A 26,199-nucleotide genomic window follows, 5' to 3' on the forward strand; every position below is an offset into this window, starting at 1 on the left:
ATCCTCGGCGCCGCCATCGTCCTTTCGGGCCATCAGTGCGTATACCAGATACACACCCGCACTCCGTATCAAGTATACGCACTGGTGGCCAAAAGGGCTGCTTGACATTTAGAGGGTGCTCTGGCATTCATAGTGGCATTTAGTTCGTTGCTCTCCCAGTGGATCACCCTGTTTACTTGAAGCACACTTATCAATGATACCAAATGCCTGCCGGGGGTGTGTATTGCGTATACGCCGTCTGGTCGACTCATTACTGTTGACTCGCCAATAAATTCCATTGTCTGCGAGTGTGTCGGGTGCGCCATCAAATAAATGGTATTGCTTAAAGCTTAAATTAAAGCTATTTCTAAGTATATATTTTTTTTCATTCAATAGTCGTATTTATTAATCGCTTTATTAATCGACTTTATTAAAACGATCCGGTTTAAGGGTTATTGTCGAATAAATGATTTTATTAAATTACTTTGAAGAAAAACTAAAAATTCATATATAATATATTATGTAATAGAAAAATGTGTACTTTATAGATGTTTATTAATCAAAAAAAAATATTTTGTTTATATATTTTTAAGAATGCTAACTTAATCTAATAGGATTTAATGAAAGTAAATTTAGCTTGTAGTTTTTTCAGAAACAAACCTAAACAATATATATTCTATGGATTGGCTGGATTGGTTTTCAATAACTCTGTACTTTTAACTTAAAATTTCCCATTTTACCTTCTCATAAAACAAATCAATCAATTCATCCCATTGACTTAGATATCTGTGATTTTTGACCGGGCGGCTTATCAATGACTTGCGCACTTTAAGCTGCGCACCTAAATGGAAAAATCGGCTTTTGGTAACAGCTGGAAACTGAAGGACTCTGTCGGCCTACATGTTGGGCTACCAGCTGGATCTGGGCACAAGCAACAGGTTCCTCCGGCAAGGAGTAAACAATAACAATGGCAGGGAGGCTGCGCGGTTAAAGCCGATCCGAAGTGTCGTTAAAACGAGACAGAAAATATAACAAATTGAGAATAGGGCGGCAGGAAATTGGCAGCACAGCTGGGCTCAAAACTAGGTCAAAGAAGGGCCTGTCTCATAGCCACGTACATACATATTTGATACTTGGAATGTCAAGGCCAAGGACTGCGCCATCGATTCAAAGCCAAGACTTGCCGGAGGTGCCAATATCCTGGCGGCATCCTAGAAAGTAATGGCCTTCGGATGAGATTGCTGCCTTTTAAGAACTTTTTTTTTACTCTTCAGTTTTGATCAGGCATTACGTGCCCGATTTTATGTACCTACGCAAACAAAGCTCTTCGAATTTGTTGCTGTACATTTTTGCTCTGAATAAGCTATCTGTGTCATAGTTTTTATAAATAGCACGCATTAAAAATGTTGTAGAAATACACACAATAAGGCGGCTGAGGGGCCAGTAATAATGCGCCTTCTATGTAGATCTCGCCTGGCAGCAAAGAGCGGGAAAGCTGCAAGAGGGGCATATAACTTTTGGAAAATGTATAAATATTGAAAAGGCTTTCAGGTGTTTTGGGCGGCCATATCGACAAACAAGAAATCGGGCATTTAACACCCCCGACCGGCTGACAAAACATTTCGAATGATAACATGCAAAAAGACCTGAGAAATACGTTGAAAAATACCCGTACGCCGCGGGGCTTGCCAAAAAGACGATCAGGGTCGATGAGTGTATAAATATATACGTATATATGCCAAATACATAGTACTGCAGCCTATACCACATAGCTGCCATGTGTGGGAGGCTCTACAGGTCTATGGAGTGGGAGGGACCCGGGACAGGAGACGGGTCTTCCACTAATCTATTGCGCAGCACCGAACAATAAAGTTCCGATCTCCTCGCACATATGTTACCTAAAATATTATCTGCAAAATCATCTGTAACATCGAATGATATTCAACACTATCCGGCTGGGAATGCCACAAGCGATTATTATTTTGCCTTCGCGAAGCAAACACGAAATTTAACTAAAATAAAGAAAAAAAAACATTCAAATCCGTAACAAAAACAAAAAACAAAATTTTAAAAATAGCTCATTTAGAGAGCACAACAAACGGCTCCATAGGAGAGCCCAAATATCCGAGAGTTGTATTCGAAAATTTCCCAAGATGAAAGTAAATTCTTGGCATCGCACACACACACTAGAGGGTATGAGTGTGTGTGCGAGCAGCCTTGCACAGGAAAAGAGCGAGAATTTCGTCATTTTGTTGGTGCCTGCGTAAGTGTATCTGTATCCGTGTATCCGTTCCGTGGTGTATCTGTGTCGGTGCTTTCGGACGATCTTCTGCTGGTCGGCTATCACCTCAGAATTACCTTGCCGTACTGCCGCTGACGAATAACGTTCAGTCGAGACCGAGCTCATCCGCGATACAGTTGATTTTCGCATCCAATAGACAAAATGGTGAGTGCCTCCATCGGCCAAGGAATCAGAGCTTCACATAGATCTTCCTCGGAGCATCCAGTGATATATGTGCACCTTCTAAATTTATACCAGAATTCTGAAACTCAAATTAATGCAAAACTCCTCAATCTTTTCCGTTTCCGTTGACAGGCTGATGTACCAAAGCGTGAAGTTGAAAGTAAGTTGAACGCACTGAAAAAGGATTATCTTTAACCTCAAACGAAAACCATCAAATCTGAATTCCGAATAATCAAAATCAAATTCAAAGAAAAGGGATACGAAGGACTTAATAGAAACCCGAAAAAGTATTTTTCTTGGAATACGCCTAAGACAATGATTACATAATGTGCGCGTGTGAGATACACATAATATAGATGAACAAAAAGTACACAAAAAGTCGGTGAACATATTTCGTAATCGCTTGGAATATATCTCATACCCAAACCTACATATATACAAATCTATATGCGTGTCTATATATACCAAGTTGCGGAAATTTTTCTCATTAAGGAAAGTCTATATGCGTCGCTAAAAATATTTTTATTTCGGCCGGGAAAATAATGCAAACGATGAGTCTGACATGATTCCAGTCGGTGCAAAGTTATGGTATATTTCGTAAAAGTATCGTAAAGAGGAAAAAAATTAATGAAAATCTTGTGTATATGTGACGGGCTGATCGGCAGCCCGAACGCGCTATCGTGTCCGAAGCTTCTCGTTTAGAGATCTAATTTTGGCCAAGATATTTCTTGGGATTTATTTTCGTTCCAATGCACGGGAAAGAGCAGAGAAAGCGTAAAGGCCGTGTGTGTGAGCCTTAAGTACATATATACGTATATATTGCGCCTATATAGCATATAAACGATGGTAAAGGCGAAGGCGTTCGGTTCGGGTGTCGGATTACGTATACGTAGTGTGTTCTTCGGGTTGGCAACGCTCCCAGATCGACAGGCACGCACATATACACACTCACAGTAACTAATGCTCTCCGCCGTGTCAAGATTTTCATGATGACCAAAAATGTGCGTACCAAAAATTTCAGGGTTACCACATCGACCCCATTTTCCTAAGGGTGTCCCCCTAACCGAGTATTTATAACGAAATCAATAATAATAAAATAAAAATAATACAAAATAATAAATGTAAATAACAAATAATAATTTGATGGTTTTGCTATGAAAATTATTCAGAAACTAAACAATAATATTTCCTTCAGATGTCGAATTCGTTTTCGAAGTCATGGGTTCCCCCGGCGAGGGTATCGACGCCGTCGACCTAGGTGATGCCCTCCGCGCTCTGAACTTGAACCCCACCTTGGCGCTGATCGAGAAGATGGGCGGCACCAAGAAGCGCAACGAGAAGAAGATCAAGATGGATGAGTTCCTGCCCATCTACTCACAGGTCAAGAAGGAGAAGGAGCAGGGATGCTACGAGGATTTCATTGAGTGCTTGAAGCTTTACGACAAAGAAGAGAACGGCACCATGATGCTCGCTGAATTGCAACACGCCCTGCTGTCTCTTGGTGAGTATCCCTGAAAAAGTAATATTACCTATCCAACCCAAACTAAATATGTTTTTTTTTTAATCAACAGGTGAGAACCTGGATGACGAACAGGTCGAGACTCTGTTCGCTGACTGCATGGACCCTGAGGATGATGAAGGATTTATCCCCTACTCTCGTAAGTATTCGGGTAGCAAGTGACCGACACCCGAAGGTCAACTATGTCTTTATGTCTTGTTATTTCGAAATGAAAACCATATTTGTCTATTTCACATGTTACTTTATTTGTCTGCGCATCAATTACTTTGTCCCCCGAACCACTCTGCACTGTGCACTTTGTACCTGAACCTGATCACTCCCCATGTCCATATGTATATGTGACCCAAAAACGAAAACCCAACCAACAAAAAATCACGTCCCAATGGCCTCTGCACTGTGATTGTGAATTGTGTCCGGAATGCCCATCGTTATGTCGTCAACACCACAGAGTTCATCCAGCGCTTGATGAGCGATCCAGTCGTCTTCGACTAAACAGTAAGTTATCGGATTGAATTTTTGGACGAACAACCTATCACCCGGTGTCTGGATGATGTGTCTTCTACATGTTCATGAAAGTGGATATGCCCCCTTACTGATCTCATTCTGTTTGTCCTCTATTTCACAGCATTCCTCGCCAGAATGTGTGACAGACCAGATCAGCTATAAATAGTTAGAAACAACAACAACAAACCAACAACAACAACAACAACACCAACAACAAAGAATTTATAGCAACAACCATTCTCCATAGATGTTATATTCATCGCTAACTCTCTCTATCTCTCTCGTATATTATTTTAATTAAATTTTACTTCTGCTACTACAACTGCAAAATTGAACTTCAAGATAATATTATTTTTTAAAAAATAAAAAAAATTTAAATTATAAAATAACGACAAAAAAACTGAAAAAATTTAAAGTTTTTGTGAGCATTATTTTGTTATGAATTTTTGATTTTTCATTCGATATGTTGGTTACACAAGCAATAGATAAATATTATTTTTTATGAGACGTAAATAAACCAAATAGCAAATAAAATAATGTTTAGGGAAATTCTACACCTGAAACAAGAAAGGCAGCAACAAAATGCATTTTGTTCATGTCTGAAGGTGAAATAAGAGAAATGTATTTAAAATAAACACGTAGTTTAATGGTGCGGCCAAAAGAGTTACGCAATCAATGAAAAAATATCATACGGAGGGATTTTGGAGGGTGAATAATCCATCAACCAAGGTGGTTTGTGGAGATTGATATATTCTATTTGCTTAGGTAACAAAGTATTTTTTGGGGGACTGGGATTCCTAGGGATTTTGGCAAGAAAAGTGGGCAAAAGTGGGAAAGTGGGCAAGAAAAGTTGATTGAAGATGGAGGCAGGCATTTGTGTCCATGCGGGGCTTTGTTAAGATTCGTGGGGTAGTAGCCGCTCTTCAGCACTGCCTCAAGAATCTAATGGAGTACTCGTTGGAGAGGGTTCTGGTCACTTGTCGCTGCTTTTGTCCTGCGTAAACTCCTTGAATCTGGTCAAATTTTTAAAGGGGGTCCATGAATCCGCCTTACTCTCCGTATAACCTAGACGATAGAGGGCGCCACTGAAAGTCTGTCTGATATAATGTAGCTGAGACAAGAACCAAGCCAAAGTTGAAAAAGGGGACTAAAATTTAAAAGCATAAACTTTTCAAATTTATTAAAAATGTACAATAATTTTGTTTCTGCTAAATTCAAGCTTGATTGTGCTGAGAAAATTTGAGTATTTAAGGAAATTTTATTAGTTCCATATACCCACTAATACCCTGTAGTACAGGGCCTGTACTAAAAAAGCTATTTCCGCAGCTTACGAAAAAAGCTTAGCGGCGCGCGCCGCCTTCGGACGTTAGTTAGGAATTTTCAACGTAGTGAAAATCAGTTGAAAACGAGATAACAAACCCAAAAGATACAAAACCGACCGTGCGGGTGATGCGTTTCTTTGCCGTTTTACAAAATTTCTTATTTGCACTTGAAAATCCAAATAAATTAGCCAGAGTGCCGCAGTGAAGTGAGAGTGAGCAAAGAGTGGCCAAAAATTCAAACATAAATATTGTCATCAGCATCAGCAGCTAAGCGGTGTGATTTTTTTTGCAACGAATTTTCAGTGCTCATCCGTTGTCGGAAAAAATAATGCAATAGAAAGGCAACCACAAACGAAGGCATTCCAAAGATATACATCGCAAGTAAAACAAGTGAAAAAGTGAAATATTATAACTCAAAGATACACACACAAAAATACCGACAGAACTAAAGGAGGCCCGCATCAAAAGTCCTTTCTCTTTGGAGTGCAGCCGCCGAAGGAAAATAAGTACAGGATAAATACAAACACATACATACACACACGCACACTCGTCCAACTTTCAATATGGCGGATGTCATGGAGAAAAGCTCAGTGCTGGATGCTGTGCCAGCTCTAGGAGAGTCCCACCTGCAACAGGAAGCACCACCGCAGCTACCGCAACCACAACAACAACAGCAACAACCACCACAACAACAACAGCAACCACCAGCATCTGCACCAGCACCACCACAACAACAACAGAAGCCAGCACCAGCGAGGGCTAATCAGGATCAAAAAGGTAAGAGGCCAAGAAATACGGCGATGAAGTGACTTCACACCGCATTACGCATACGCCGTGTGTGTTTTTATTTTCATTCGAGAAAATCAATTAGGCAAAGTTTGGGCAATACCAGAGACACGCCTCTGAGCTGCATTGGCTGCGATGGCTCAATTTGAGAAATTGTGTGCCGGCACACCCCAGGACATTGATGGCCCTGGTTATGTCAGCGGAACATGCAGCAGGAGGACTCACGTCATGTGCCAAAGCCGCCACCGCCGCCGCCGTCGAGTGGCAAATTATGCAAATAGATTTGGCTGGCATAGCGGCTCAGTGTACGTGCGCGATCTGTTTGCTCGAACGCTTAACCCCGGCAAGTTTATGACAAGCTCTTGAAAAGGGCTCGACTGCCGGCAGGATGTGTACGGATGGCAGGATAGTAGGATGGCAGGCTCATTGTTGGAGGTTTAATGACCTGCAACTGTTACAAAAAACCACCCACATAGCGGGCGAGTGCAGCTTTTAATTGTGCCTAATGCCCCCCGTCCAGCAGCGTCTGCATTGTGTCGGCTCACAATCGTGTGTATCCATCAGATACAGATACAGCCGACTGCGATAAAAGTTATCAGCAATTTGAGCTCGTGCTGGTGTTGTGGTCGCTCTGCAGCTGACCTCGTTTTAAATCAAGCTTAGTGCAACTTTTTGGGATGGGGTCGATAGGCTTACCGGGGAATACATCTACTTAATTCACCCCCATTTTGCGGAAAGGGTATAATCCCGGCGACTTGCTTTTGTTTCGCCACTTCCATACTCATATTTGCTTCAAACAAACAACAGTTGACGTTCACACGAGAGTGTGGCAAAGATACTCGCAGAACACCCCTGCCTCGGGCTGCGATGATTAAATCAAATGTTCAAGTCAAGAGCAAACCGGCTCGGTTAAATAATAAACAAAAACAACGCGACCCAGCTATTGTTTAGTGCGACTAATAAAAGTAAAAATATAGTTGCTGATCACTATCAACGCTCCCATCCACATGAAGTCACCGCAAACGCTCTGAATACATAATATATCATCCAGATTGCACAGCACTCGTGATTAGTTTGATAAGCAGGTGAAATGGCTTTCTTTCGACTTGCGACTTGGGGTAATGTCAATCAAACGTTGTGATATTCATCGTGTGACGTAATTACAACTTTTTTGCATATTTCTCAGTATCTCTTCTATAACAAAAATAGCCAAGATTCGCTGCAGTTTGTGTCACCTATTTTGCATTTGCTTTTGCAATTACCACAAAAAAAGAAGAAATGCTGCCAGCTGAGCGGCATTTTCGTTTCTCATTTGCATTTTCCACTGCAATTGATTTTCCCCCTCTCATTCAAACAGTTTTTTTTTCTTAGTCTCTTAGGGGTCTATTGGGGGCGTGTGCTAGTTTTCAAAAACATTTTTTTTTCTTACATTTTTTTGTTGTCTCAAAAACTGTTTACCGAAAAGCTTTAAAAACTCTGCTAATTGTTAAGGTTTCCGCTTTGAGTTGGACAAAAATGTGAATCAATTACCGAATATTTTGAGCCATATTTGTAAGGCATTTTGGCCGCGCCTCGGTCACAGCAATTCAAGCAAGACGAATTGTTGATTTTTGTGACTTTGGGATACGCATGGCTCCCCGCCCGCATATGGTCTTTATGATTAATTAATCGATTTAAGCAAAGTCGATATACTAAACTGTCTTATTTCTTTTGAGAAACCAACGTAAATACTGAGATAACCTACTAGAATATTCAAGCCCTTTTTTTTGTGTGCATCCAAAGTAAGGTGCAACAATTAGCATTCACATGGCGTACAATAAGCGTTCATTAAGTTGTTATTGTGCTTTCCCAGTTGGCATATTAATGTATTGTGTATTTGATGGATGCATCTCAAAGTTGTGGCCAGGAATGCGGCACAGTTTCGGCTTGATTAATTAATTACAAAATTAAAAGTTTGATCAATAAAGTTTGCAACTAAAATTAATAAGGAACTGAATATCCGTTGGGCTTAAGGACTCCAAGGATCCAAGGGGAGTGGGTGCTGCTGCAGGACTCAGCCTGGGTGTTGCCTTAATTGTTTTCCCTCAAACAAAGTGTCGTTTGGCACGCGACACGCAAATCCCTCTTAGTACGTGCTACCCTTTAATTAAAGCCACAAAAGAGTTGTCAAATGGCTTCGGAGCAGCTACAGAGTCCAATTCCAAGTGCCAATTCCGATTCCAGTTCAATAAACTCGATGGGACCTGCTTTGATTTTGATTTCGATGCACTCGAGTTTACTCGATTTTCCACGATTTTATGGTGAAATGTATCTATGCACTTTCGCCCGCTAAATGCTTGGGGAGTCTTCCGAGCCGTTCAGGCGGGTTACCCAATCCCAATTCCAATCCCAAAGATATGGCCTCTTTGGACAGACGCCGCATAATTTGTGGTTCTGGTCGGGACCAGTCCATATTTGTTGGTGGCATCACCCGTTTTGGTGGGGCATGTTCGTGCGTGCGGCTACCGACGCACAGACAATTGCCACATTTTGTGGCAGCCAATCAATAATCGAAGTGCGTCAAAAATACAAATGTTCGAGTTACCAAACCCCATACCCCAAATGGATAATATATACATGAGTTCCTTGTCAATAAAGCCATAAATTTGACTCGTGATTAATTGATAAGAGAAACTGAATATTTTACAACTTGTTTTATATTTTATTTTTTTTATTTTAAGCCTCTTTTAAAGACCTCCTTTTTGAAAGAGTTAAAGGGTGTGTTTGCACCTTGCTCAATGAGCTTTGTCTAAAATTTTACACTTCAACCCAACTGTGATTCATCTTTTGCGCCGCAGGACTTTGTGTCCGAAACACATGCGCAGTTAGGGCGGCAGCAACCACATGAGGAATTCCTCCCTCACAGGAATTCCTCCGCCGGATAGAATAATCAATGAGCGAAACGTAGTCACAAAATTGACCAAGGGAAGCCAATCAAAAGGAAGGCATGCCGATAGACACTACGTAAGCACAGGCCGGTTGCATCCCCCAAATAAAGCAAAACATTGTGAAAACGAAAGCAATTTGGGGGTGGCATCACAAGCAACCCCCTTTCGGCACTTCGGCCTTGGGTTGCGTGCGTATCTGTTTCAAATGCACTTAATTTGCATAAGATTTTGCCTAAGCGGCTGAATTAGAGCCAAAACATGTATTTAATTAAAGCAGATTTTGTTTTTTAAATGAGCTCAGCTCAGCTGCAAGCTGGTTTTAAAAAAGATACGAATCTCATATATTATTGATAAACAAACAAAAAAGTATATAAACAATAAGCTTTTGATTTAAATAAATATTCAAAAACTTCTACAATTGCCAGACATTTCCCTATAGGACAGTTGCCTTTAAGACCAGGGCTACCAGTTACTGGGTTGGTGTCTAGGCTTAAGTCAACGAGCAAACCTTCGGCGAAATGGCTCCAAACGCGGCGAATTGTATTTAAAATGAATGCTAGTCTTTATTTAACTAAAATATGTGTAATTAATAATTAAAAAATAAATAAAATATATTATTAATGTGTGGATTATTAACTAAACTTGTTTTCAATTTTTTTTAGGTATGTTAAACTACAACTTCTTAAAAAAAAACTTCTTTAAACTCATAGTTTATGATGATAAATGGCTTCACAAAATGGTAAATATTTAATTAAATTTTTTAATGGATATATTGAAACCCAATAAATAGTAACCCAACCTAGGTGGTGTGTCAGACAACGCAGACAACTAACCTTGACAATCGAATTAGGGTAAAGAACCAAGACAAGAACTTGGAACCCCAGCTCCTGGCAATCCCATCAGGATATTTTAAGTTACCCTCATGTCAGACGGGATCGTCGCTGGTTTACTTTTATGTCTACGCATTAGAAGCGCTGGATTCTTGCGTGATGGCTGCTTGTAAATAGACAACAATTAGGGGAACCTATGACAACAACACCTGAATAATAGGAAGGCCATAATAAATGTAATGCGGTGCGTGGCAATCGGTGCCTGTGCAGCTCCTCCTTCGGTATGCCTTGTTATTTTATTTTTATGTATGGATATAGGTACATTTTAGCAAAGGATTGCGCCAGAAACAGCAGTGCACAAATGCGCGTCTAGGCTTCCCCCCAGTGCCCATTAAATTAATCAAGTCAAATGAAATCTGCATATAAAATCAACGCTACCGGGCGATGTTAGACCGTTAGGGTTATCCCCTTTTTCGCCCCCAAACTGTTGGCGTGTTGAATTTGCATTTTTCCCCGGCGCCCCACTAATAAATTTGTATGTCAATAGAATAAGCCAGGCAACGCCAGCGCAGCAGTCTTTGCCACAAAAATATCCTGCTCCTGCTGGCGGCTCTTTGAACTGCGCAAGGACAATTTCTGTTTATGCGCCCCGAGAAGTTTACGAGCGGCTCCGCCACCAACGAAAGTCCAACTTTAGCGGGCATGGGGCGTCGTGGGCATGGGGCGGCGTATCAAAACAAATTCTAAGTATTGTAATTCGAAATTTTTCAAAGCAAATAAAAGCAGTCGAGTTTTAACACTCGCGCCAAACAGTCAGAGCAGTCAGAGCTGACGTCGCGGCGCGATATATCTCAGCAGAGTATTTTCCCTAAAATATATATTCAGTAAAGTAATAAACTAAATACAAAATTTAACATTAAATACTTGAGAAATCAGTTCAGGACTAAAACATAAAAAAAATACATATTTTGTCAACTTAAACGGTGAACAAAACAAAGTGTGTAACTGGTTTGTTAAGAAAACTCCCTACTTCCGAATCGTATCCTTGCGGTGAAAGGCAATTGCAAAGTGCAAAGTGCATTAGCCTTCTCAGACTGTACGTGGCCAAGTTATTGCCCCCTGGCTAGAAAAATCGATACAGTTGCATGGGCCCATGTTTTAAAGCGAAACTGCAACAATTGATAGTGGTTGTACAGTGATAAAAATCGCTATTGCGACTGCAACAGCAACTGCAGTGCTGCTGCCCCCTTGCTCCCTGCAACAATTCAATTGCCCGAGGACAAAGTTTTGTTTAACACAATTTTTTTTTTATTTTCCTGGCAAACGGGAAACCTAATTGAAAAAAGACGGCAGGAGTGCTTAGAAAAGTCCCCACTCCTAGGAGGGGGAGGCCCAGAAGTTTTGTGGTTTATGTGTTGCAGCTGGAATTGCAACTGCACCTGTCGCGACTTGCCAACGATTGTTGATAATCAATTTGGCCAAGACCATTTGGCCACAAATGACAGTTGTTGTCGTTGTTGCGGTTGACATGAACATTGTGTGGAATTTCGGTTTATGTCAGCCGACAAGGGGAAACAAATCATTGTGGCCCTAATTTGCAGTTGCTTGCCAGGCTTCTTATTTTATTTTTTTTTTATTTTTGCCACTGTTGTAGCCACTTTTTTTGCCCTTCCTTGGGCTTCTTTGCCGCCACCAGTCAGTCAGGAAGTTGGCAAATCCGACTCTGACTCGGCACAACTTGTAGTTTTGTCTTTAGTTGCTTTAGTAGACTCGGGTGTTGCACGTGCTTATGCTCCAATTGCCGCAAAAAAAGGAAGAGTTTTAAAGAGTTTTGTGCAATTATATCGATTTCCCTGTCAAATGTAACATACACCTCACAACTAAATGCGAAAGTTTTCGGTTTTTTCATTTTTCTTCTGGGTGGAAAAAGCATAAAGTTAATTGCCAGGCAGTGCCTAGAACCAGTCGAGACTTAAATTCGAGCAGTAGCCCAAGCACATTGCCTCTGATATGAGCGACACCGATGCGGTGAGTACACACATCCTGGGTACATCCTTGCTTACCGGAGCTGCACTAAAAATCCAATCAAATTGCTTATGCACAATGCCACAGATTTACGAGCCTGTCAGCAAGCATAATTTGAATAAAACAGAAATATTAATGGCTATATTATACCGGCGACCTTGCATACATCATTTGTCGGCCGCAGGACATGTCATCCGTCCATTGACGGTGGGAACCCTTTGCGAAACAACAAATCAAACAACGATTTCGTCTCGTTTTCGAACGACTCGAACTTTGCATTTGCATTTGCGGCTTTCTCATTGGTTCGCCCGTCGATTTTGGGCGCTTAGAACTGCCAAACTGAAACTTTTGTTGAATCAATAAGCCACAAAAACAATTTGGGTCATGTTACAACTGGCAACCGAATTTCATGACAAAATTCCCTAATGGTAACCAAAGCCCAAAGTATGCCAGCCAGCCAGCCAGCCAGCCAGCCAGCCAGGCCGAAAGCGAGGCGATAGCCCAGAAACCGAAGCGCAAAATACCAAAACAATAAAATGTAAACAAATGCAGAAAGAGCCATCAAATTTGAAAGCACCCACTCAATGAGAAATATATTGATACCTTCGTCTGCACCAGCACACTGGCACACTGGCACACTACTAGCACACTATCGTACTGTCATACACCCACGGAAACCCACGCGAAACCTTTGGCAATATATGACCATACATATGCAAATGATATGGGCCACTTGGCGGGCCAGGAGCTGGCGGGGATATGTGTGGCATTGGCCGCCAGTTGTGGCGCCGGAGCCCTGCCGGGTATTGGGTTACCCGACACTTGCACATTTCTGCACCGACACCGCAGGCGATAAGTCCTCGTCCTAGGATGTACGGCACGGCAAAGGAGCGCTCCCAAGCGGAGTACGTTGGTGTTACCGAAAACTCTGGCCAGGATTATGGCCTGCGCCAAACTTACGAGCAGCCACGACAGATCACTGACTCTGCAGTAGATCGTCCGAAACAAGAACCTAGATCTCCTTCTTACGAGCCGGATGCTGTCTCCATGGAACGACCTAAACCACAGCTAAGATCTCAGCTGACGTCTGATTATCTCTACGGGAGCAATTCTACAGCAGATCGTCCTTTTTATGAAGCACAAGAGGCATCGAAGCAGCAGCAACTTTTGAATAGCTCCCAGCAACAGCAACAACTACGAACTCAGCAGATTGCCGACAACCAACCTCCAAGTGGAGCCCTAGATCGTCCTTTGTTCGAGGACCGAGCACGTCAACCTCTTAGGCAACCGCTACAACCCACCGCTTATAATGCACCACCGCCTACAGAACGCACCAATCCACCAAAAACCACAACCATAAAAACTCCCAATCTCAAGCTCCAAACGAAGCCCAATCCAGAGTATGTACGACCGCCTCAGAACTTTGTCTTGCCACCGCAGATGCGTCCACCGGGTGTGGGGCCGCCGCAGCCACAACCGCGTCCCCCATTCGCTGGAGCTCGTCCCATGGTGGGTATGGGTCCGCGTCCGCCCATGCCACCCAACATGGCACCCAGGCCGGGTCAGATGCCACCTCCTTTGCGGAGCACGGACAGCAAGAGCAACCTGCTGATGGGTCCACCGATGAGACCGGGAATGCCACCACCGCAACTCAGTCAGCAAAATCTGCAGCAGGCCCGCCTGCCTAATTCCGGAGGTCCTCTCAGTCCACCCGGACAAGGTCCCCCTCGACCGCCCGGTGGCTTCAATTGGAATCCCCCGGCTGGAGCACCTGGCATGCCGCCTGGAGCCAGACCGCCACAGAATATGACGCGACCGCCGCCGCCAACATTTGCCCGCCCTCTGCCGGGTCAACCACTGCAGGCGCCATTCCGACCACCCTTCAATCAGCAACCGCCCATGCCACAGCAGCAGCAACAGCCACCACAAATGCAGCAGCAACACATGCAACAGCAGCAACAGCCACCGCAACTACTACGCCCACTTTCAGCGGCGGGCTCCCACAGCAACAACAATGACGACGACGATGACGTGATCATGGGCCCGGCAGTGACTCCTCTCAAGTCATTCAACATGAAGGCCGATCCCATGGGCTCCCCGTTGCTGGAGGAGACGGAGCCACCATTCGAGACGAGCCCCCCGGCCATAGACTCCAGGAAGGGGCCGGGTTTCAGTAAGATTAGAGAAACAATTTCAAGTATAGCACCAAAAGTGAAGCCATTTATAATTTAGGGTTTATTCAGACTTAGTACTGAGTTTACCCCATAAGGTTTTATTTATTTTACTATTTACCATTAAACTTAGGTAATAGCATTATAATATTTTTAGTTTTTTGATTAGTAATCTTATAGGAAATATTTGATATTTTTCTATATTAAGATCTAAGTAACAAAAAATCCATGACGTGAATCAGTTAATTAACATTTGTTATCAACTCTTTACAGAAGGCGACAATGACAGCGGTGTGGATGAATCGACTCAGGAGAAGGTGAGTGCCAGCCAAGATTGTCCATAACTAGTTAGCTTTTTGGCCATAAATGTGACTGCTGTTGTGTATTCGTTAATTGAGAGGAAATTAAGTGGAACTGGCAACTACAAATTAATTTAATTCCGTTGACCGTCTCTGTCTGTCTGGGTTCACAAATCATAAATATCTGTAAAAGGCGGGCCAGTCAGCGGGTGAGCTGCGAGCTTCAAGATACAAGCTACAAGCTCCACGCTCCATTAGCGACCATATAGATATGGCAGAGCCGACTTTTGTCGGCGACAGTTCCGTAGCTCAGTTCAAGAAAAGTTGGCCCGTGTTCGTGTGCAGACGCCAAAGTTCAGACTAAGTTTTGTCTTGGCAGACGGCAGTTGGCGAGTCGGAAAAACCCGCAGAAAAGTGCGACAAAAGTCGAACAAACAATATATACGTATATCTATCTTTGCAATACGGCATATAATATATATGCCGAACGTGAGCTTCACAGGTGCGAGGTGAAAACTCCGAAAAAACACACACAAAAAAGAAAGAAGAAATATGTATTGCCAAACCTAGAAACGATTTATTTTCCTGGTGATATCTGTGCCTAGATAAGTGCCAAACACGAAACGGGTCGAGGATTCATTTGGGTTGGGGGCCGGAATGGGGGAAGGGCCTGGCACACACTTGTATATGTATGATTCCGCACTGGAGTTGTTGTCTCTATAAATACCCATCCATATGCAAAAACGACACGAAGCGGCGACAATCGATAAAACAATGCATAAACTACAAGTCCTTCGTACCGACATCGACATCGACAGCGACAACGGCAGGCGAATGGCCAGATCCGGCGGCAGTCATAAATGCCAATGGCATTACGTTGACAGCTCCTGCTCCGGCCAGCCTGGGAGTGTTGAGAGCAGTCGTAAATGGTTAATAATAGACGTGTACTCCGTGCCAGCCCCAAGATGCATCTCGTCATAATGGCCGATTCGACCTACTTACTAGTAATTAGTGAAGGCAGTGTCCCATATGTCATTCAGCTTTTTAAAATGACTTTTTGTGCTCTTTTGTGTGACAGGATCGCAACGGACCCAACTCGCCCAGCTCGCCGGTGAAAACTCCCACATCGACCTCATCGAAGCCGGACAAGTCGGGCACCTCGCGTCCTCCGAGTGCCACGCCCTCGAACAAATCCGCTCCCAAGTCGCGCAGCGCCTCCAAGAATCGCTTGCTCCTCAAGACACCAGAGCCCGAGCCAGTCAAGAAAGGTGAGTTCCTCTATCATATCACTAAAAGAAAAAAATATTATGATATTATGAAACAATCCTTCAATGTAACCCTAACTTTTTCAGTTCCAATGAACAAGGTACAAGTTGGACATGCACCTTCGCCCAATCTGAAGGCTGTACGCTCCAAAATTGGATCGTTGGATAATGCCACCTACAAGCCAGGTGGTGGCCATGTGAAAATCGAGTCCAAGAAGCTGGACATTAAGGCAGCACCACGCATCGAGGCCAAGAACGACAAGTATGCGCCCAAGGGCGGTGAGAAGAAGGTATGTTTTTTGGAGAGCTCCAATGCCTTCGATCTATATCTTTTTTGGGCGGGACCGGTGTATCCATTTCTGGCAATCCTGCCAGGACATATTTCTCTTTCATAAATCTTTGTAAATTTATCTCATCTACAAATGGCTTTTAATTATATTACTTAAAACTGAGAAAAGTTTGCCAAAACAATGAACAAGCGTAAAGTATAGTCGAGTAAAGTAAAGTAAAATATTGGAAGAAACAAAAGCAATTTCACGGTCGATTTGCGATTTGATGTATATTGCGCCCATTATAGATGGGCAATCGGCAGCACGGTATCTTGTATCTCGTATCTTGTTGTAGGAAATGCAATTACCAATTCGAAGCGACACTTAGCAGCATAATTCCGTTGCCTTATGTAGATTATGCCATTTAAAGCCCATAACCGAAACCCGAATCCGTATCCGCATCTGCATCCGCGCCGGATATTTCAGAGCTGGGTGGCACCCTCTGACATTGAAAGCGGGAAGCGTGCATTGCCGGATGTTGTTCGATCAATATTTGACTTTCGGTTCTAATCGTTTACTACCTTGTATCTATTTACAATTTACGAACATCGATTCCTGCACACACTCGCTCCACCACCACCGTCACTTCACCACCAAAACAAAAATCAAATAAATCAAAAAACAAAAAATCCACTGCAAATCCGTAGATAGTTACAACAAAGTTGCAGTGGAATGCGAAGTCGAAAATCGGTTCGCTGGAGAATGCCGCCCACAAGCCAGGGGGCGGGGACAAGAAGATCGAGACCCTGAAGATGGACTTTAAGGACAAGGCCAAGTCGAAGGTCGGCTCCAAGGACAACGTGAAACATCAACCCGGTGGCGGTGATATCAAGGTATGCAGTCACCTCTCTCCCATGACCTCAAATCCCCCAAATCGATTTCATGTTTGAGTTTGACCCAGAGACCCGAACGAGTACCTATTGATTTTTGTAGCGGTTAAGTATGATTTCCGATTGCTGTTGGCTTTTGTTGGTTTTTGGATGCTCTACTCTCGTTTTGTTCAAGTTTTCAAAACCATCCAGCAACCAGCAACAAATGTAACTGGCATGGGCATGGGCATTCTATAACTATTTCTTTTTAATCAGTGCATGAGCTGCAATGTTCTTTTAGTTGAAAAATAAAACAAAGCATGCTGCCACGTTAAATTTCATGGAAAAAACTAGAGAAAACCAACTAACACACAGAACACTCGCATAAAAACTCTTTTAACAACAAAACTTTACAGAACTTTGGTAGAAAGATGAACATCATTTATGGCGAGGGTTCCAAAATTGTCAACCAATGCGCCAATAACAAGCGCCTGGATGAGAATTTGTATAATGAGGAGGAGTAGTGACTTAGTGGGGTAGGTAACACCCAAGAGATGTACATATACATACCTGCAACTTGGTGCTAAAAAAAAACACATAGTCTAGTTTTTGGGGCTCAGATTAGAAAGACAACCATTTTGTTTCAGTTCCTAACCCATCCAAAACAAAAATACTGTAAACGATTGAGATTATTACGATTATTATTTTTCCATCTTTATTTTTGAATGATATTTTGGAAACTATATTTTGTTTTTAACTAAACCATTTAACAAACGAATTCAAAGGATAACAACCCCAAGGATGTAAGTAGTCGTGATAACTCTTTTGATACAAAAATATCTGTTTGTCTGCATTCTGAGTGTGCTTTTGTATGATATTTTAGAGGCAATATAGTGTTGTTTTTTATCCACTTCCTTTTTGTATTTTGAATCACCTAAACCAATCACTTTTTGAGATTCCCTAAGGCACAACAATATCCCTTTATATACCTAGTGTACTTTGTGTGTATCCCAACCTATGGTGTATTCCAATTTTATGTTTTGTACTCTGCTTTTCCTGTGTGTGAAAACTCCAAATTTCAGTTTCGTCCTCGATTGGCTGTTGTCGTGTGTCCATAAACCACCTGCAAAGAAAAAAAAAACAAATAAGTTTTGTGGAAAAGTCGAAACCCAAGTCGAAATTTTCCTAATGCCTGAAGTCTGAAGCGAGATTTTTCTAATCATTTTCTGTACGTTGCCGGTGCCGGTGCTACTTTTCAGATTCAAACGCAAAAACTAGAAATTAAGGCACAAAGCAAAGTTGGCTCTTTGGATAATGTAAAGCACAAGCCCGGTGGCGGTGAAAAGAAGATTTTCGATGATAAGGATTATTTGAAAAATGTTGAACACTCTGTTGCACTGACAACACCACCAACACAGGTAAACTACGTGTACATAAGCTCAAGTAGTTACGGATAAATAATAGTACTTAACTTTAACCCTGATTTAATAGATTTATTTTCATTTTATTACGAAAGCAACAAAAAGTATTAAGCAAAAAAAAAACGATATAAATATTATTGATATCCCATTTTGTGTTTTCGTCGAGAAATTCATTTTTGTGTAATCAGTATTTGTAATTAATTGCGTTGCATTTGTGGTTAACACTTTATGGTTTACAATCAAGCCACTAACAGAGCACCATCACACACCCACCCCCCAAAATGATGGCCTTCGCACCACCCCCCAGGAACTACCCACCCACCGACAATACCTCCTAACCCGAACCGCTTTCAGATAACTCTCCTACCTTCCGAAAAAGATCAATCCGTTCATGCGCAATTGTAAATGATGAGAACTAACATTTTGGACAAGTAATTTTTTGGCACTTTTAGGTCTCGAAATGTACTCGAAGGAGGGCATTCGGTAATACTATTGTTTCTTTTCAAATTTATCCTTTTTTTTTTGATTTTTGTCGTTTAGTTTTTTACATTTATGTACGTTACATTTAAAAATGAATTTCTTTCAAACTCAAACTGAGATTCATTGGCGATGACCAAATTGGTAGAAAAGCGCTTTCCATACCAGAAGTGTTAACGTTTTTACACACAATTCTCTAAACTATTATCTTCTCTTTCTTCCCCAACCGCTCTCTCTTCTTTCTCGCTAACTGTAGTTTGCGGCGCAAGGGCGCTTGATTGCCACGATCCATCTAGAATTCGGTCTCTGTAAACCAGACTGTGTGTGTAACAGTATATTTGAGTCGCTTTTTAAATGAACTCCCTAGCTTTAGATAAACTATCTATAAACAAACAAACAAACAATTACTGAGACAACTACTGTACTGTACCTAAAGCCAAATACGAGTATTAAACTGTTTCAGGACTAAAACAAACCTAAACAAAACTAAACTAAACGAAAATGAAACTAAACACAACTGAACTCTACTAGAAAAGCTCAACTAGAAAATCTCGAATGAGTTTGCAAGAGTTTCTATTTTAAATTGTATATTAAACCGACATAGTTTATATATTTATGCATAGTCCAATAAGATACTATTATCCTTGGAGTGTGTATAGATGATGTGAGCTGTCCTGTCCCTGGGAGGATCACCTGTAGTATTAAATTAAATGGAACAAAGGTCTCCCCCTAGGGGCAAGGACAGCATTGGCCACGAGGCTCAATGTTTGTTAATTCCTTTTAGTATGTAGCGAATATCCCTTAACGAAAAGTATTTATTTGAAACAGTCGAAGAAATATACATTATATAGGATAGTACAAATTTTGAACAATATACCGATCCACAATTGCTCAAAGAACCCTCGAATCCCAGACAATGACCCTGAGGACGGTTTAGGAAAAGGCTGCCCAGCATTTAAATCATCTAACAAAAGTGCTTTGCTCACATAATACACCTCAGCTCATAATACAATAAACCCATTCAAACATTGATACTCTCACATCACATCAGTTTTAAATTAACATTAATTATGAATTGTTATGTGTGTTCTTCATTTCTGTGCTTAATATTTCTGTTTCGTTTATTATAGGAATATATATACACGTTCTATTAGGCTAGTCATACGAAACTAAGTGCATTAAATTCGAAATTCGTACACATGTTACGTCCATTAGAGTTATTTATCGCCTACTGCTATTACAACTACTATGTACGATGCGATTTTAAAAAATGACAAATAGAAATATTCGATCCGATCCGATCCGATACGATTCGATTCGATTTGATTCGATCAAGTAAAGCCCCGTAAGTTAATGTGCGTTGCGAGTTCTTCTAAGATGTGTCCGTTGCGTATATAGATAGTTATATGAACCTAAATATTTAACAGTGCTGTGATAGACTAACCGAACCGTTAGTACCGATCCAAGCCGATTTGCCAGACCACCTGCACCCCATACCAGCCATCGTACTACATTATATAGACGATCCCCAAAACGGTTTCAGGTGCAAAGTTGCTTGCAACATTATGTATTTCCCCCAGGCTTTTATTCATTCCAAATCCAAATACATTCCAACCCAAAACTCATGATTCTAACAAGGCTTATGGTTTAGTTTTTTGTGAAACTTATTTTATAATTTTGTGCAATCGATACGCATTCACGTTTATATTTTTATCTTGAACGCAGAGTCCACTACCATCCATGACGGCTTCTGGCGCTGATGAAAATTTAAATCAACAAAGCTAAATGCCCGAAATGCATGTCGAGCTGAAAATCTTTTCTTTGCTAAAAATATAGGATTGAAATGTGAAATGAACATTGAACATTGAACCAGCTAATTTGAAATGTACTATCTAAGCAAAATCTACACAAAGCAAAAACCAAACGAAAGTTACGCAATAATTTCCACACCCCCCACAAAAAATATGATAAAAAATTAAAAAAAAAAACAACCAATTCGATAGAGGTGCAAGCACGCAATGAGATGCAGATACATCTATTATACACCACATACGTATTTGGTTTACGAATCAAAAGTATATTTGACTAGTTGAGCAATGCACTCTTTATCATACAGATACCAGACATAATTATATATCTCAATGTATTACAAGAACTTCATATATACATACAAATATATATATACATAAAAGTATCTAAATATTTAAGCAAATTATACAAGATTCGTACGAGTAAACTGTGTGCTTAGTTAAAAATGTTGAACGACACCCATTACACTTGACGTCTAAATGTTGAACGATTAGATACTAACTACATACATAAATGCGATTATTAATTAAACGGTTTAGATACTTTTGCGAATCAGACCGACCAGAACCACAACCGAACAGACCAGAACAAACCAGAACAGTTGATTGAAACTTATAAGCATATTTTTACTATTAATTTGTATCTTATTAGTCAAGCGCATCATTCTCACGATTTATTTACACCCTGTTACAAAATGTAAGAACAATGGCAAAATTTAAACATAATAAACAAACAAAAAAAACGTTTTTTCATTTACCAAATCCCGGCGTTGTTGCACTTAGTTCTTTTGAGATTCAACAGCCACCGACCCACCTTTCGTATCGTATCGGTTTGAGATAGACAAATTTTTGGAGATACTTAAGTATATTATTTGGCAAGCCACGCCCACGACGCAAGCGTTCCAACAAAGCCACGCACGAGCACACATCCTCTTCTATCTCATTGGATGCATTGGTAATCGAAACAAATAAATTTTGATCAAATCAAGCAAATTGTAAGTCTCAACCATCTCAATCGAGCTGCTGCGACAATTTTTCTATCCAATTCCCCATCGGGGTTATCGAACTGTTTTAAAGCGTGTCCTTTTTGGTATTCCTCGAATTCCTCCCACAGTATTGGAAGGCGCCCCGCATCCAACGCGCCACCACACTTACCTCGTCCATGTCCCTGCCAGCCGAGTGCCTGGTGCTCTCCGTCTCCATGCCCTCGCTCAACTCGGAAACCAAGCGCCCCAAGAGCGCTGGCCCCAAGAAGAAGCCAGGACAGGCCGTCCACTCGAAGCCATTCCGTTTGTACTAGGCCAGACGCAGGATCCCTGGCTGCTCCACATGTTGCACAAGACGTCACCCAATCGAAACACTCGGAGATTTGTTCACAAGTTGAAATCAAGGCACGCACTAAACTCAAAATACATGCATCAAAAATCTGGTCAAATTGTTAATTGTTTAAAACCGAAAACGAAACGTGGCATTTACAAAAAAATAAACAATAAACTGAGAGGCAAAGTTAAGCACAAACAACAGCGGCTTTTGTTTTTTAAATAATTACAGTATATATTTTCGTAAGTATTAAATCAATTTTCGGCTTCTACATCTTGGCAGCCAAATGGCCTTCGTTTTCATTTCATTTACATAAGACTTTGTTAGATTTATTTTTAGAATTATTACAAAGTGTCATTTTACATGTAATTACCACCATCAGTTTCTCCAACTTGGCCGATTCACCCCCAGGATATAGATTTTGAGTCCATAGACTTGAACCTTTGAGCCCGTGCCTGGTCGCCGCCAACGTACACGAAAGCTATGGTGCATCGAGGAAGGTCTGCGGGACGATGGCGTAGAGCCCCGGACCTTCCAGTGCAAAAGACTCTATGCACATTCTGTTATAAGGTATTCTAGTCACAAAATCAATGCATATGACAAGCATATAAATACCTTTATGCATATTTATACCTTTAGGCAAGATAGAGGGTTTAAAGGATAAAATGGTATGAAGTTTATGTCTATTAACATTCATCAGAAGTACAGGGAGAAGTGACAAAAGTTAAACAATTTCATCAAAACGTTTTTATAAAATCATTTATAAAAGCGGGAGGCGGTGGCAAAAATTGGAAAAAACTGTGGGGTCTCCGTATAGAAATTTGAAATCCAGTTTTCATTTCATTTACATAAGACTTTGTTCGATTTATATTTAAAATTATTACAAAGTGTCCTGGGATTTTGTCGCTTCATACTTTATGCTCATCGTGATTTGGAAAAATATGTGCTTATCTTCTTGAGTTTTCGTTTTTGATTCTTGTTACTTTCTTTATTCGAGTGGCGTCACAAATAAATGCAGATTCCTTGCCTTTTCATTTACATAAACCTTTTGCTATACTTACGCCGTAAATGTTGTTTATACAATTCTTTTTTACTTTAAAGTTAGGGTAATAAATAAGTAATTATAAAATAATAATCAACAGTTGTTACATTTTCAAGAGACATTATGTCTAATGAGCGTCAAGTGATTATGATTATGATTCGAGGGTCGAGTTTGAATAAAAAAATGCATATGCTTAATTATCGTAAAAATTGGCTTTCTCTAAGATCTCTTCGTCAAGTGAATTGGTCTTTGTTGATTGGCTTGATAAGCTAGGGACAGGTTGCTTTAACTCTTGGCTACATAACTATAATACATGTAATGGGAAATTAGGAAATGCATAGATGCTCGTGATATGCGAAACCAATTTTATGCGAGTTGGCTGCGGCTGCGGTTTTCATAATTTTCTCTGCGCTGCTGTTACTATTAGTACAATACATTCGATTCAATTGACTAGATTTCTACATATGTAGCTGCATTCGATTTACGATTTTCTGTTGATCTGATTATGGTTTATGGTTTTTGTTACTAGTTTCTGCGGGAGGGAGTCGAGTTCGTGTGCCAAATGATTTACACAGTGAAGCCCTTCACAAAACACATAAAAAACTCATTCGAAAAATGGCAGTTGTATTTAGCATTTTTGGAGCTTTTTATGATGTTTGCTTAGTGCTTGGTAATTTAGGATTCATTTTTAGCTTATAAAATAAATATTATGTCCAATGAGTGAAGTTTCTTGTGTTGTTTGTTTGGTCGGTAAGGGCGCTGAGTGAGTTCTATGTGTCCGGCTAGCACGCCGACGTACGTGTCGCTTCCGAGGAATCCCCGTCGCCGATATAAGGCCCATAACATTATACCTTATTTACATAACTAAACACTTTCGCTGGCGTCGCTTAAGTGGCTCTGGTCTGAGTACTGCGCGCACCGCTTCCTCGAACACCTGAAACACAATTCAAGTGACAGAATTAGCGATGAAAGCGAGGAGATGCGAGGCGAGGGTGTGCCCATTGATCACTTACCAGTTTAAGGCCACGCTGCGTCAAGGCGGAGCACTCCATGTATTTCACAGCGCGTATCTTGTTCGCCAGCTTCTGGCCTTGTTCGCGCTTCAGAGGCGTCAGGCCCTGCTCGGCGAGACCGCTTAGTGTCTCTCGATCTTCGCGCAAATCGATTTTAGTGCCTGCCAAAACCACAAATACATAAATTTCTCTCTTCCGAGTATCCGAGCGCTGGCAACTTACCAACTAAAATGATGGGTGCGTCGGGGCAGTGGTGCTTTATCTCTGGATACCACTTCGATGTGACGTTCTCAAAGGACGAAGGACTCGCCACGCTGTAACATATCAGGAAGACGTCGGTCTGGGGGTAGGATAGGGGTCGCAGTCGGTCGTAGTCTTCCTGACCCGCCGTATCCCACAGGCCCAATGAGACCTGTATTGTGTCGACTTGCATCGGGGCTGAGTAGTTATCGAAGCTGTTGAGACATGACAAATAGTTAGCTTGCGGTTTCTCTGTAAACTGGCACCAGTACTCACACAGTAGGCACATATTCGCCGGGAAAGCAGTCTGTTGTGTAGGAGATTAGCATGCAGGTCTTTCCGACTGTGCCGTCACCGACGACAACACATTTTATGGGCCTTCCGGTTGACATACTCGTACGTAGTATATATGTATACTTTTGTATCTGTGCGTGAGCTATAGGCAAGAAATGAGAAGACGAAAGATATATCAGAAACTCTTTCGCAGTCGCAGTGAATGCTCGCCGGCTTAATTCAATTAATTAAGTTCTACTGGAGGCAATAAACCCGATGGCTCCGCCACTCTGACCGCACATTTGTATATACTTTAATTGCCTGAAGGGTCTGGTCTGGTGCTCTGCGATACAGCACCCGCAACCTGGTCGGCAAATACTAATATATCTCGCTCTGTGATCAAAGGCTGGGCACTCAAAGGTGTGTCCCCAGCCGCAAACCAGCAACAACAACCACAAGCGGTGCGGACCATGAAGCATAATAAAACGAGACTCTCATTTCGGTTGTGGCACTTTGTTTTTCGTTTTTTTTTGCAAATAAATTTTTCAAAAATAGATCATGATGTGCGACAGACTGGTGGCAAATAATGGGAACACAACGCGGTGGAGCGGTGGACCAAATGGCAACAGTTGCCCCCGGGGGCCGCTGGAGAGGGATGATGGATGGAGGGTGGAGGGTGGAGTGGGGCAATGCAGTACAGTGTGCGTGGGCGAGGGCGAAGGTGAGGGGAGAATCCGGAGGCTTTGTGGTGACGCGGAAGCCACCGGCAGACGCACACGAAACAGAAATAGACACAATTAAGTTCTAATAACACTGGGCGAGGGCGCCGCCACAAAAAATGCGGCTGCTGCTACTGCTGCTGCTGCTGGCGATTCAATTAAAGTTCAAGTGAGACATTGCGCCACTTGCAACGGGCGGCGACCGCACCGTAAATCTTTTGTTATGGTACACCCATTGTTGTGGTGCCAAGGGAGCGGACTTCAGTGGAGTGGAGTGGAGAATATTGCGTTACCGTTTTCACGGATCCGGATCCTTTGTCTGCTAGGCGGCGACTGTTTTGTACTTTGCTTATATCACTGTGCGTGCTGCTGGACAGGCTGATTTCTGAAGCGCTGGCACATACGCCGCAGCTAAATAACCGAGTTTCACTAATTCCTTACAGTTTCTAGTTATAAATATACATTTATATAGGCAGCGCAGCGTCTCAAACCGACGTACTTTTGTGTTTAAGTTTTTTGTTTCGACACAAACACACACCCACCTTTTTTATGGTAGTGTTGGAAATAAAACAGCCCTGAAGACTTTTCCAACACTATCGAAGATGTGTTGCACAACGTAAACATTTTACTAAAAATTACTGCAAATTAGAGCTAATC

At 41.7% G+C, this 26,199-nt stretch overlaps 3 protein-coding genes across 23 annotated transcripts; 2 read left to right on the forward strand and 1 right to left on the reverse strand.

The window, feature by feature from the left end:
* The first annotated feature begins 2,271 nt into the window (after window positions 1-2,271).
* Window positions 2,272-4,677, forward strand: LOC6501469 (myosin light chain alkali). Of its 2 annotated transcripts, XM_001955281.4 has the most exons (6): window positions 2,272-2,425; window positions 2,576-2,603; window positions 3,639-3,944; window positions 4,015-4,101; window positions 4,411-4,457; window positions 4,588-4,677. In XM_001955281.4, the coding sequence occupies exons 1-5, from the start codon at window positions 2,423-2,425 to the stop codon at window positions 4,452-4,454; spliced, it is 468 nt and encodes a 155-aa protein (XP_001955317.1). In that variant the 5' UTR covers window positions 2,272-2,422; the 3' UTR covers window positions 4,455-4,457; window positions 4,588-4,677. The 2 variants fall into 2 exon arrangements, with proteins under 2 accessions (XP_001955317.1, XP_014767058.1); XM_014911572.3 differs by lacking the exon at window positions 4,411-4,457.
* Window positions 4,678-5,831: 1,154 nt separating this feature from the next.
* LOC6501470 (microtubule-associated protein tau) lies at window positions 5,832-22,454 on the forward strand. Of its 19 annotated transcripts, XM_032454603.2 has the most exons (10): window positions 12,242-12,359; window positions 13,797-14,529; window positions 14,801-14,844; window positions 15,905-16,094; window positions 16,179-16,381; window positions 17,068-17,253; window positions 18,015-18,032; window positions 18,489-18,647; window positions 19,384-19,449; window positions 22,050-22,442. In XM_032454603.2, the coding sequence occupies exons 1-10, from the start codon at window positions 12,342-12,344 to the stop codon at window positions 22,233-22,235; spliced, it is 1,803 nt and encodes a 600-aa protein (XP_032310494.1). In that variant the 5' UTR covers window positions 12,242-12,341; the 3' UTR covers window positions 22,236-22,442. The 19 variants fall into 19 exon arrangements, 18 of the variants coding, with proteins under 18 accessions (XP_014767062.2, XP_032310499.1, XP_014767061.1 ...); XM_014911576.3 differs by lacking the exons at window positions 12,242-12,359; window positions 13,797-14,529 and adding an exon at window positions 5,832-6,565; XM_032454570.2 differs by lacking the exon at window positions 12,242-12,359 and having other exon boundaries at window positions 13,189-14,529.
* A 1,447-nt stretch (window positions 22,455-23,901) lies between these two features.
* Window positions 23,902-26,150, reverse strand: LOC6499091 (ras-related C3 botulinum toxin substrate 1). Of its 2 annotated transcripts, none has more exons than XM_032454660.2 (5): window positions 26,085-26,150; window positions 24,827-24,986; window positions 24,533-24,765; window positions 24,311-24,471; window positions 23,902-24,231 (listed from the first exon to the last, which is right to left on the reverse strand). In XM_032454660.2, the coding sequence occupies exons 2-5, from the start codon at window positions 24,940-24,942 to the stop codon at window positions 24,154-24,156; spliced, it is 588 nt and encodes a 195-aa protein (XP_032310551.1). In that variant the 5' UTR covers window positions 24,943-24,986; window positions 26,085-26,150; the 3' UTR covers window positions 23,902-24,153. The 2 variants fall into 2 exon arrangements, with proteins under 2 accessions (XP_032310551.1, XP_001955319.1); XM_001955283.4 differs by having other exon boundaries at window positions 25,836-26,122.
* Window positions 26,151-26,199: the final 49 nt, after the last annotated feature.

This window comes from Drosophila ananassae, chromosome 2L (genome assembly GCF_017639315.1).
Source record: "Drosophila ananassae strain 14024-0371.13 chromosome 2L, ASM1763931v2, whole genome shotgun sequence".
NCBI lineage: Eukaryota > Metazoa > Arthropoda > Insecta > Diptera > Drosophilidae > Drosophila > Drosophila ananassae.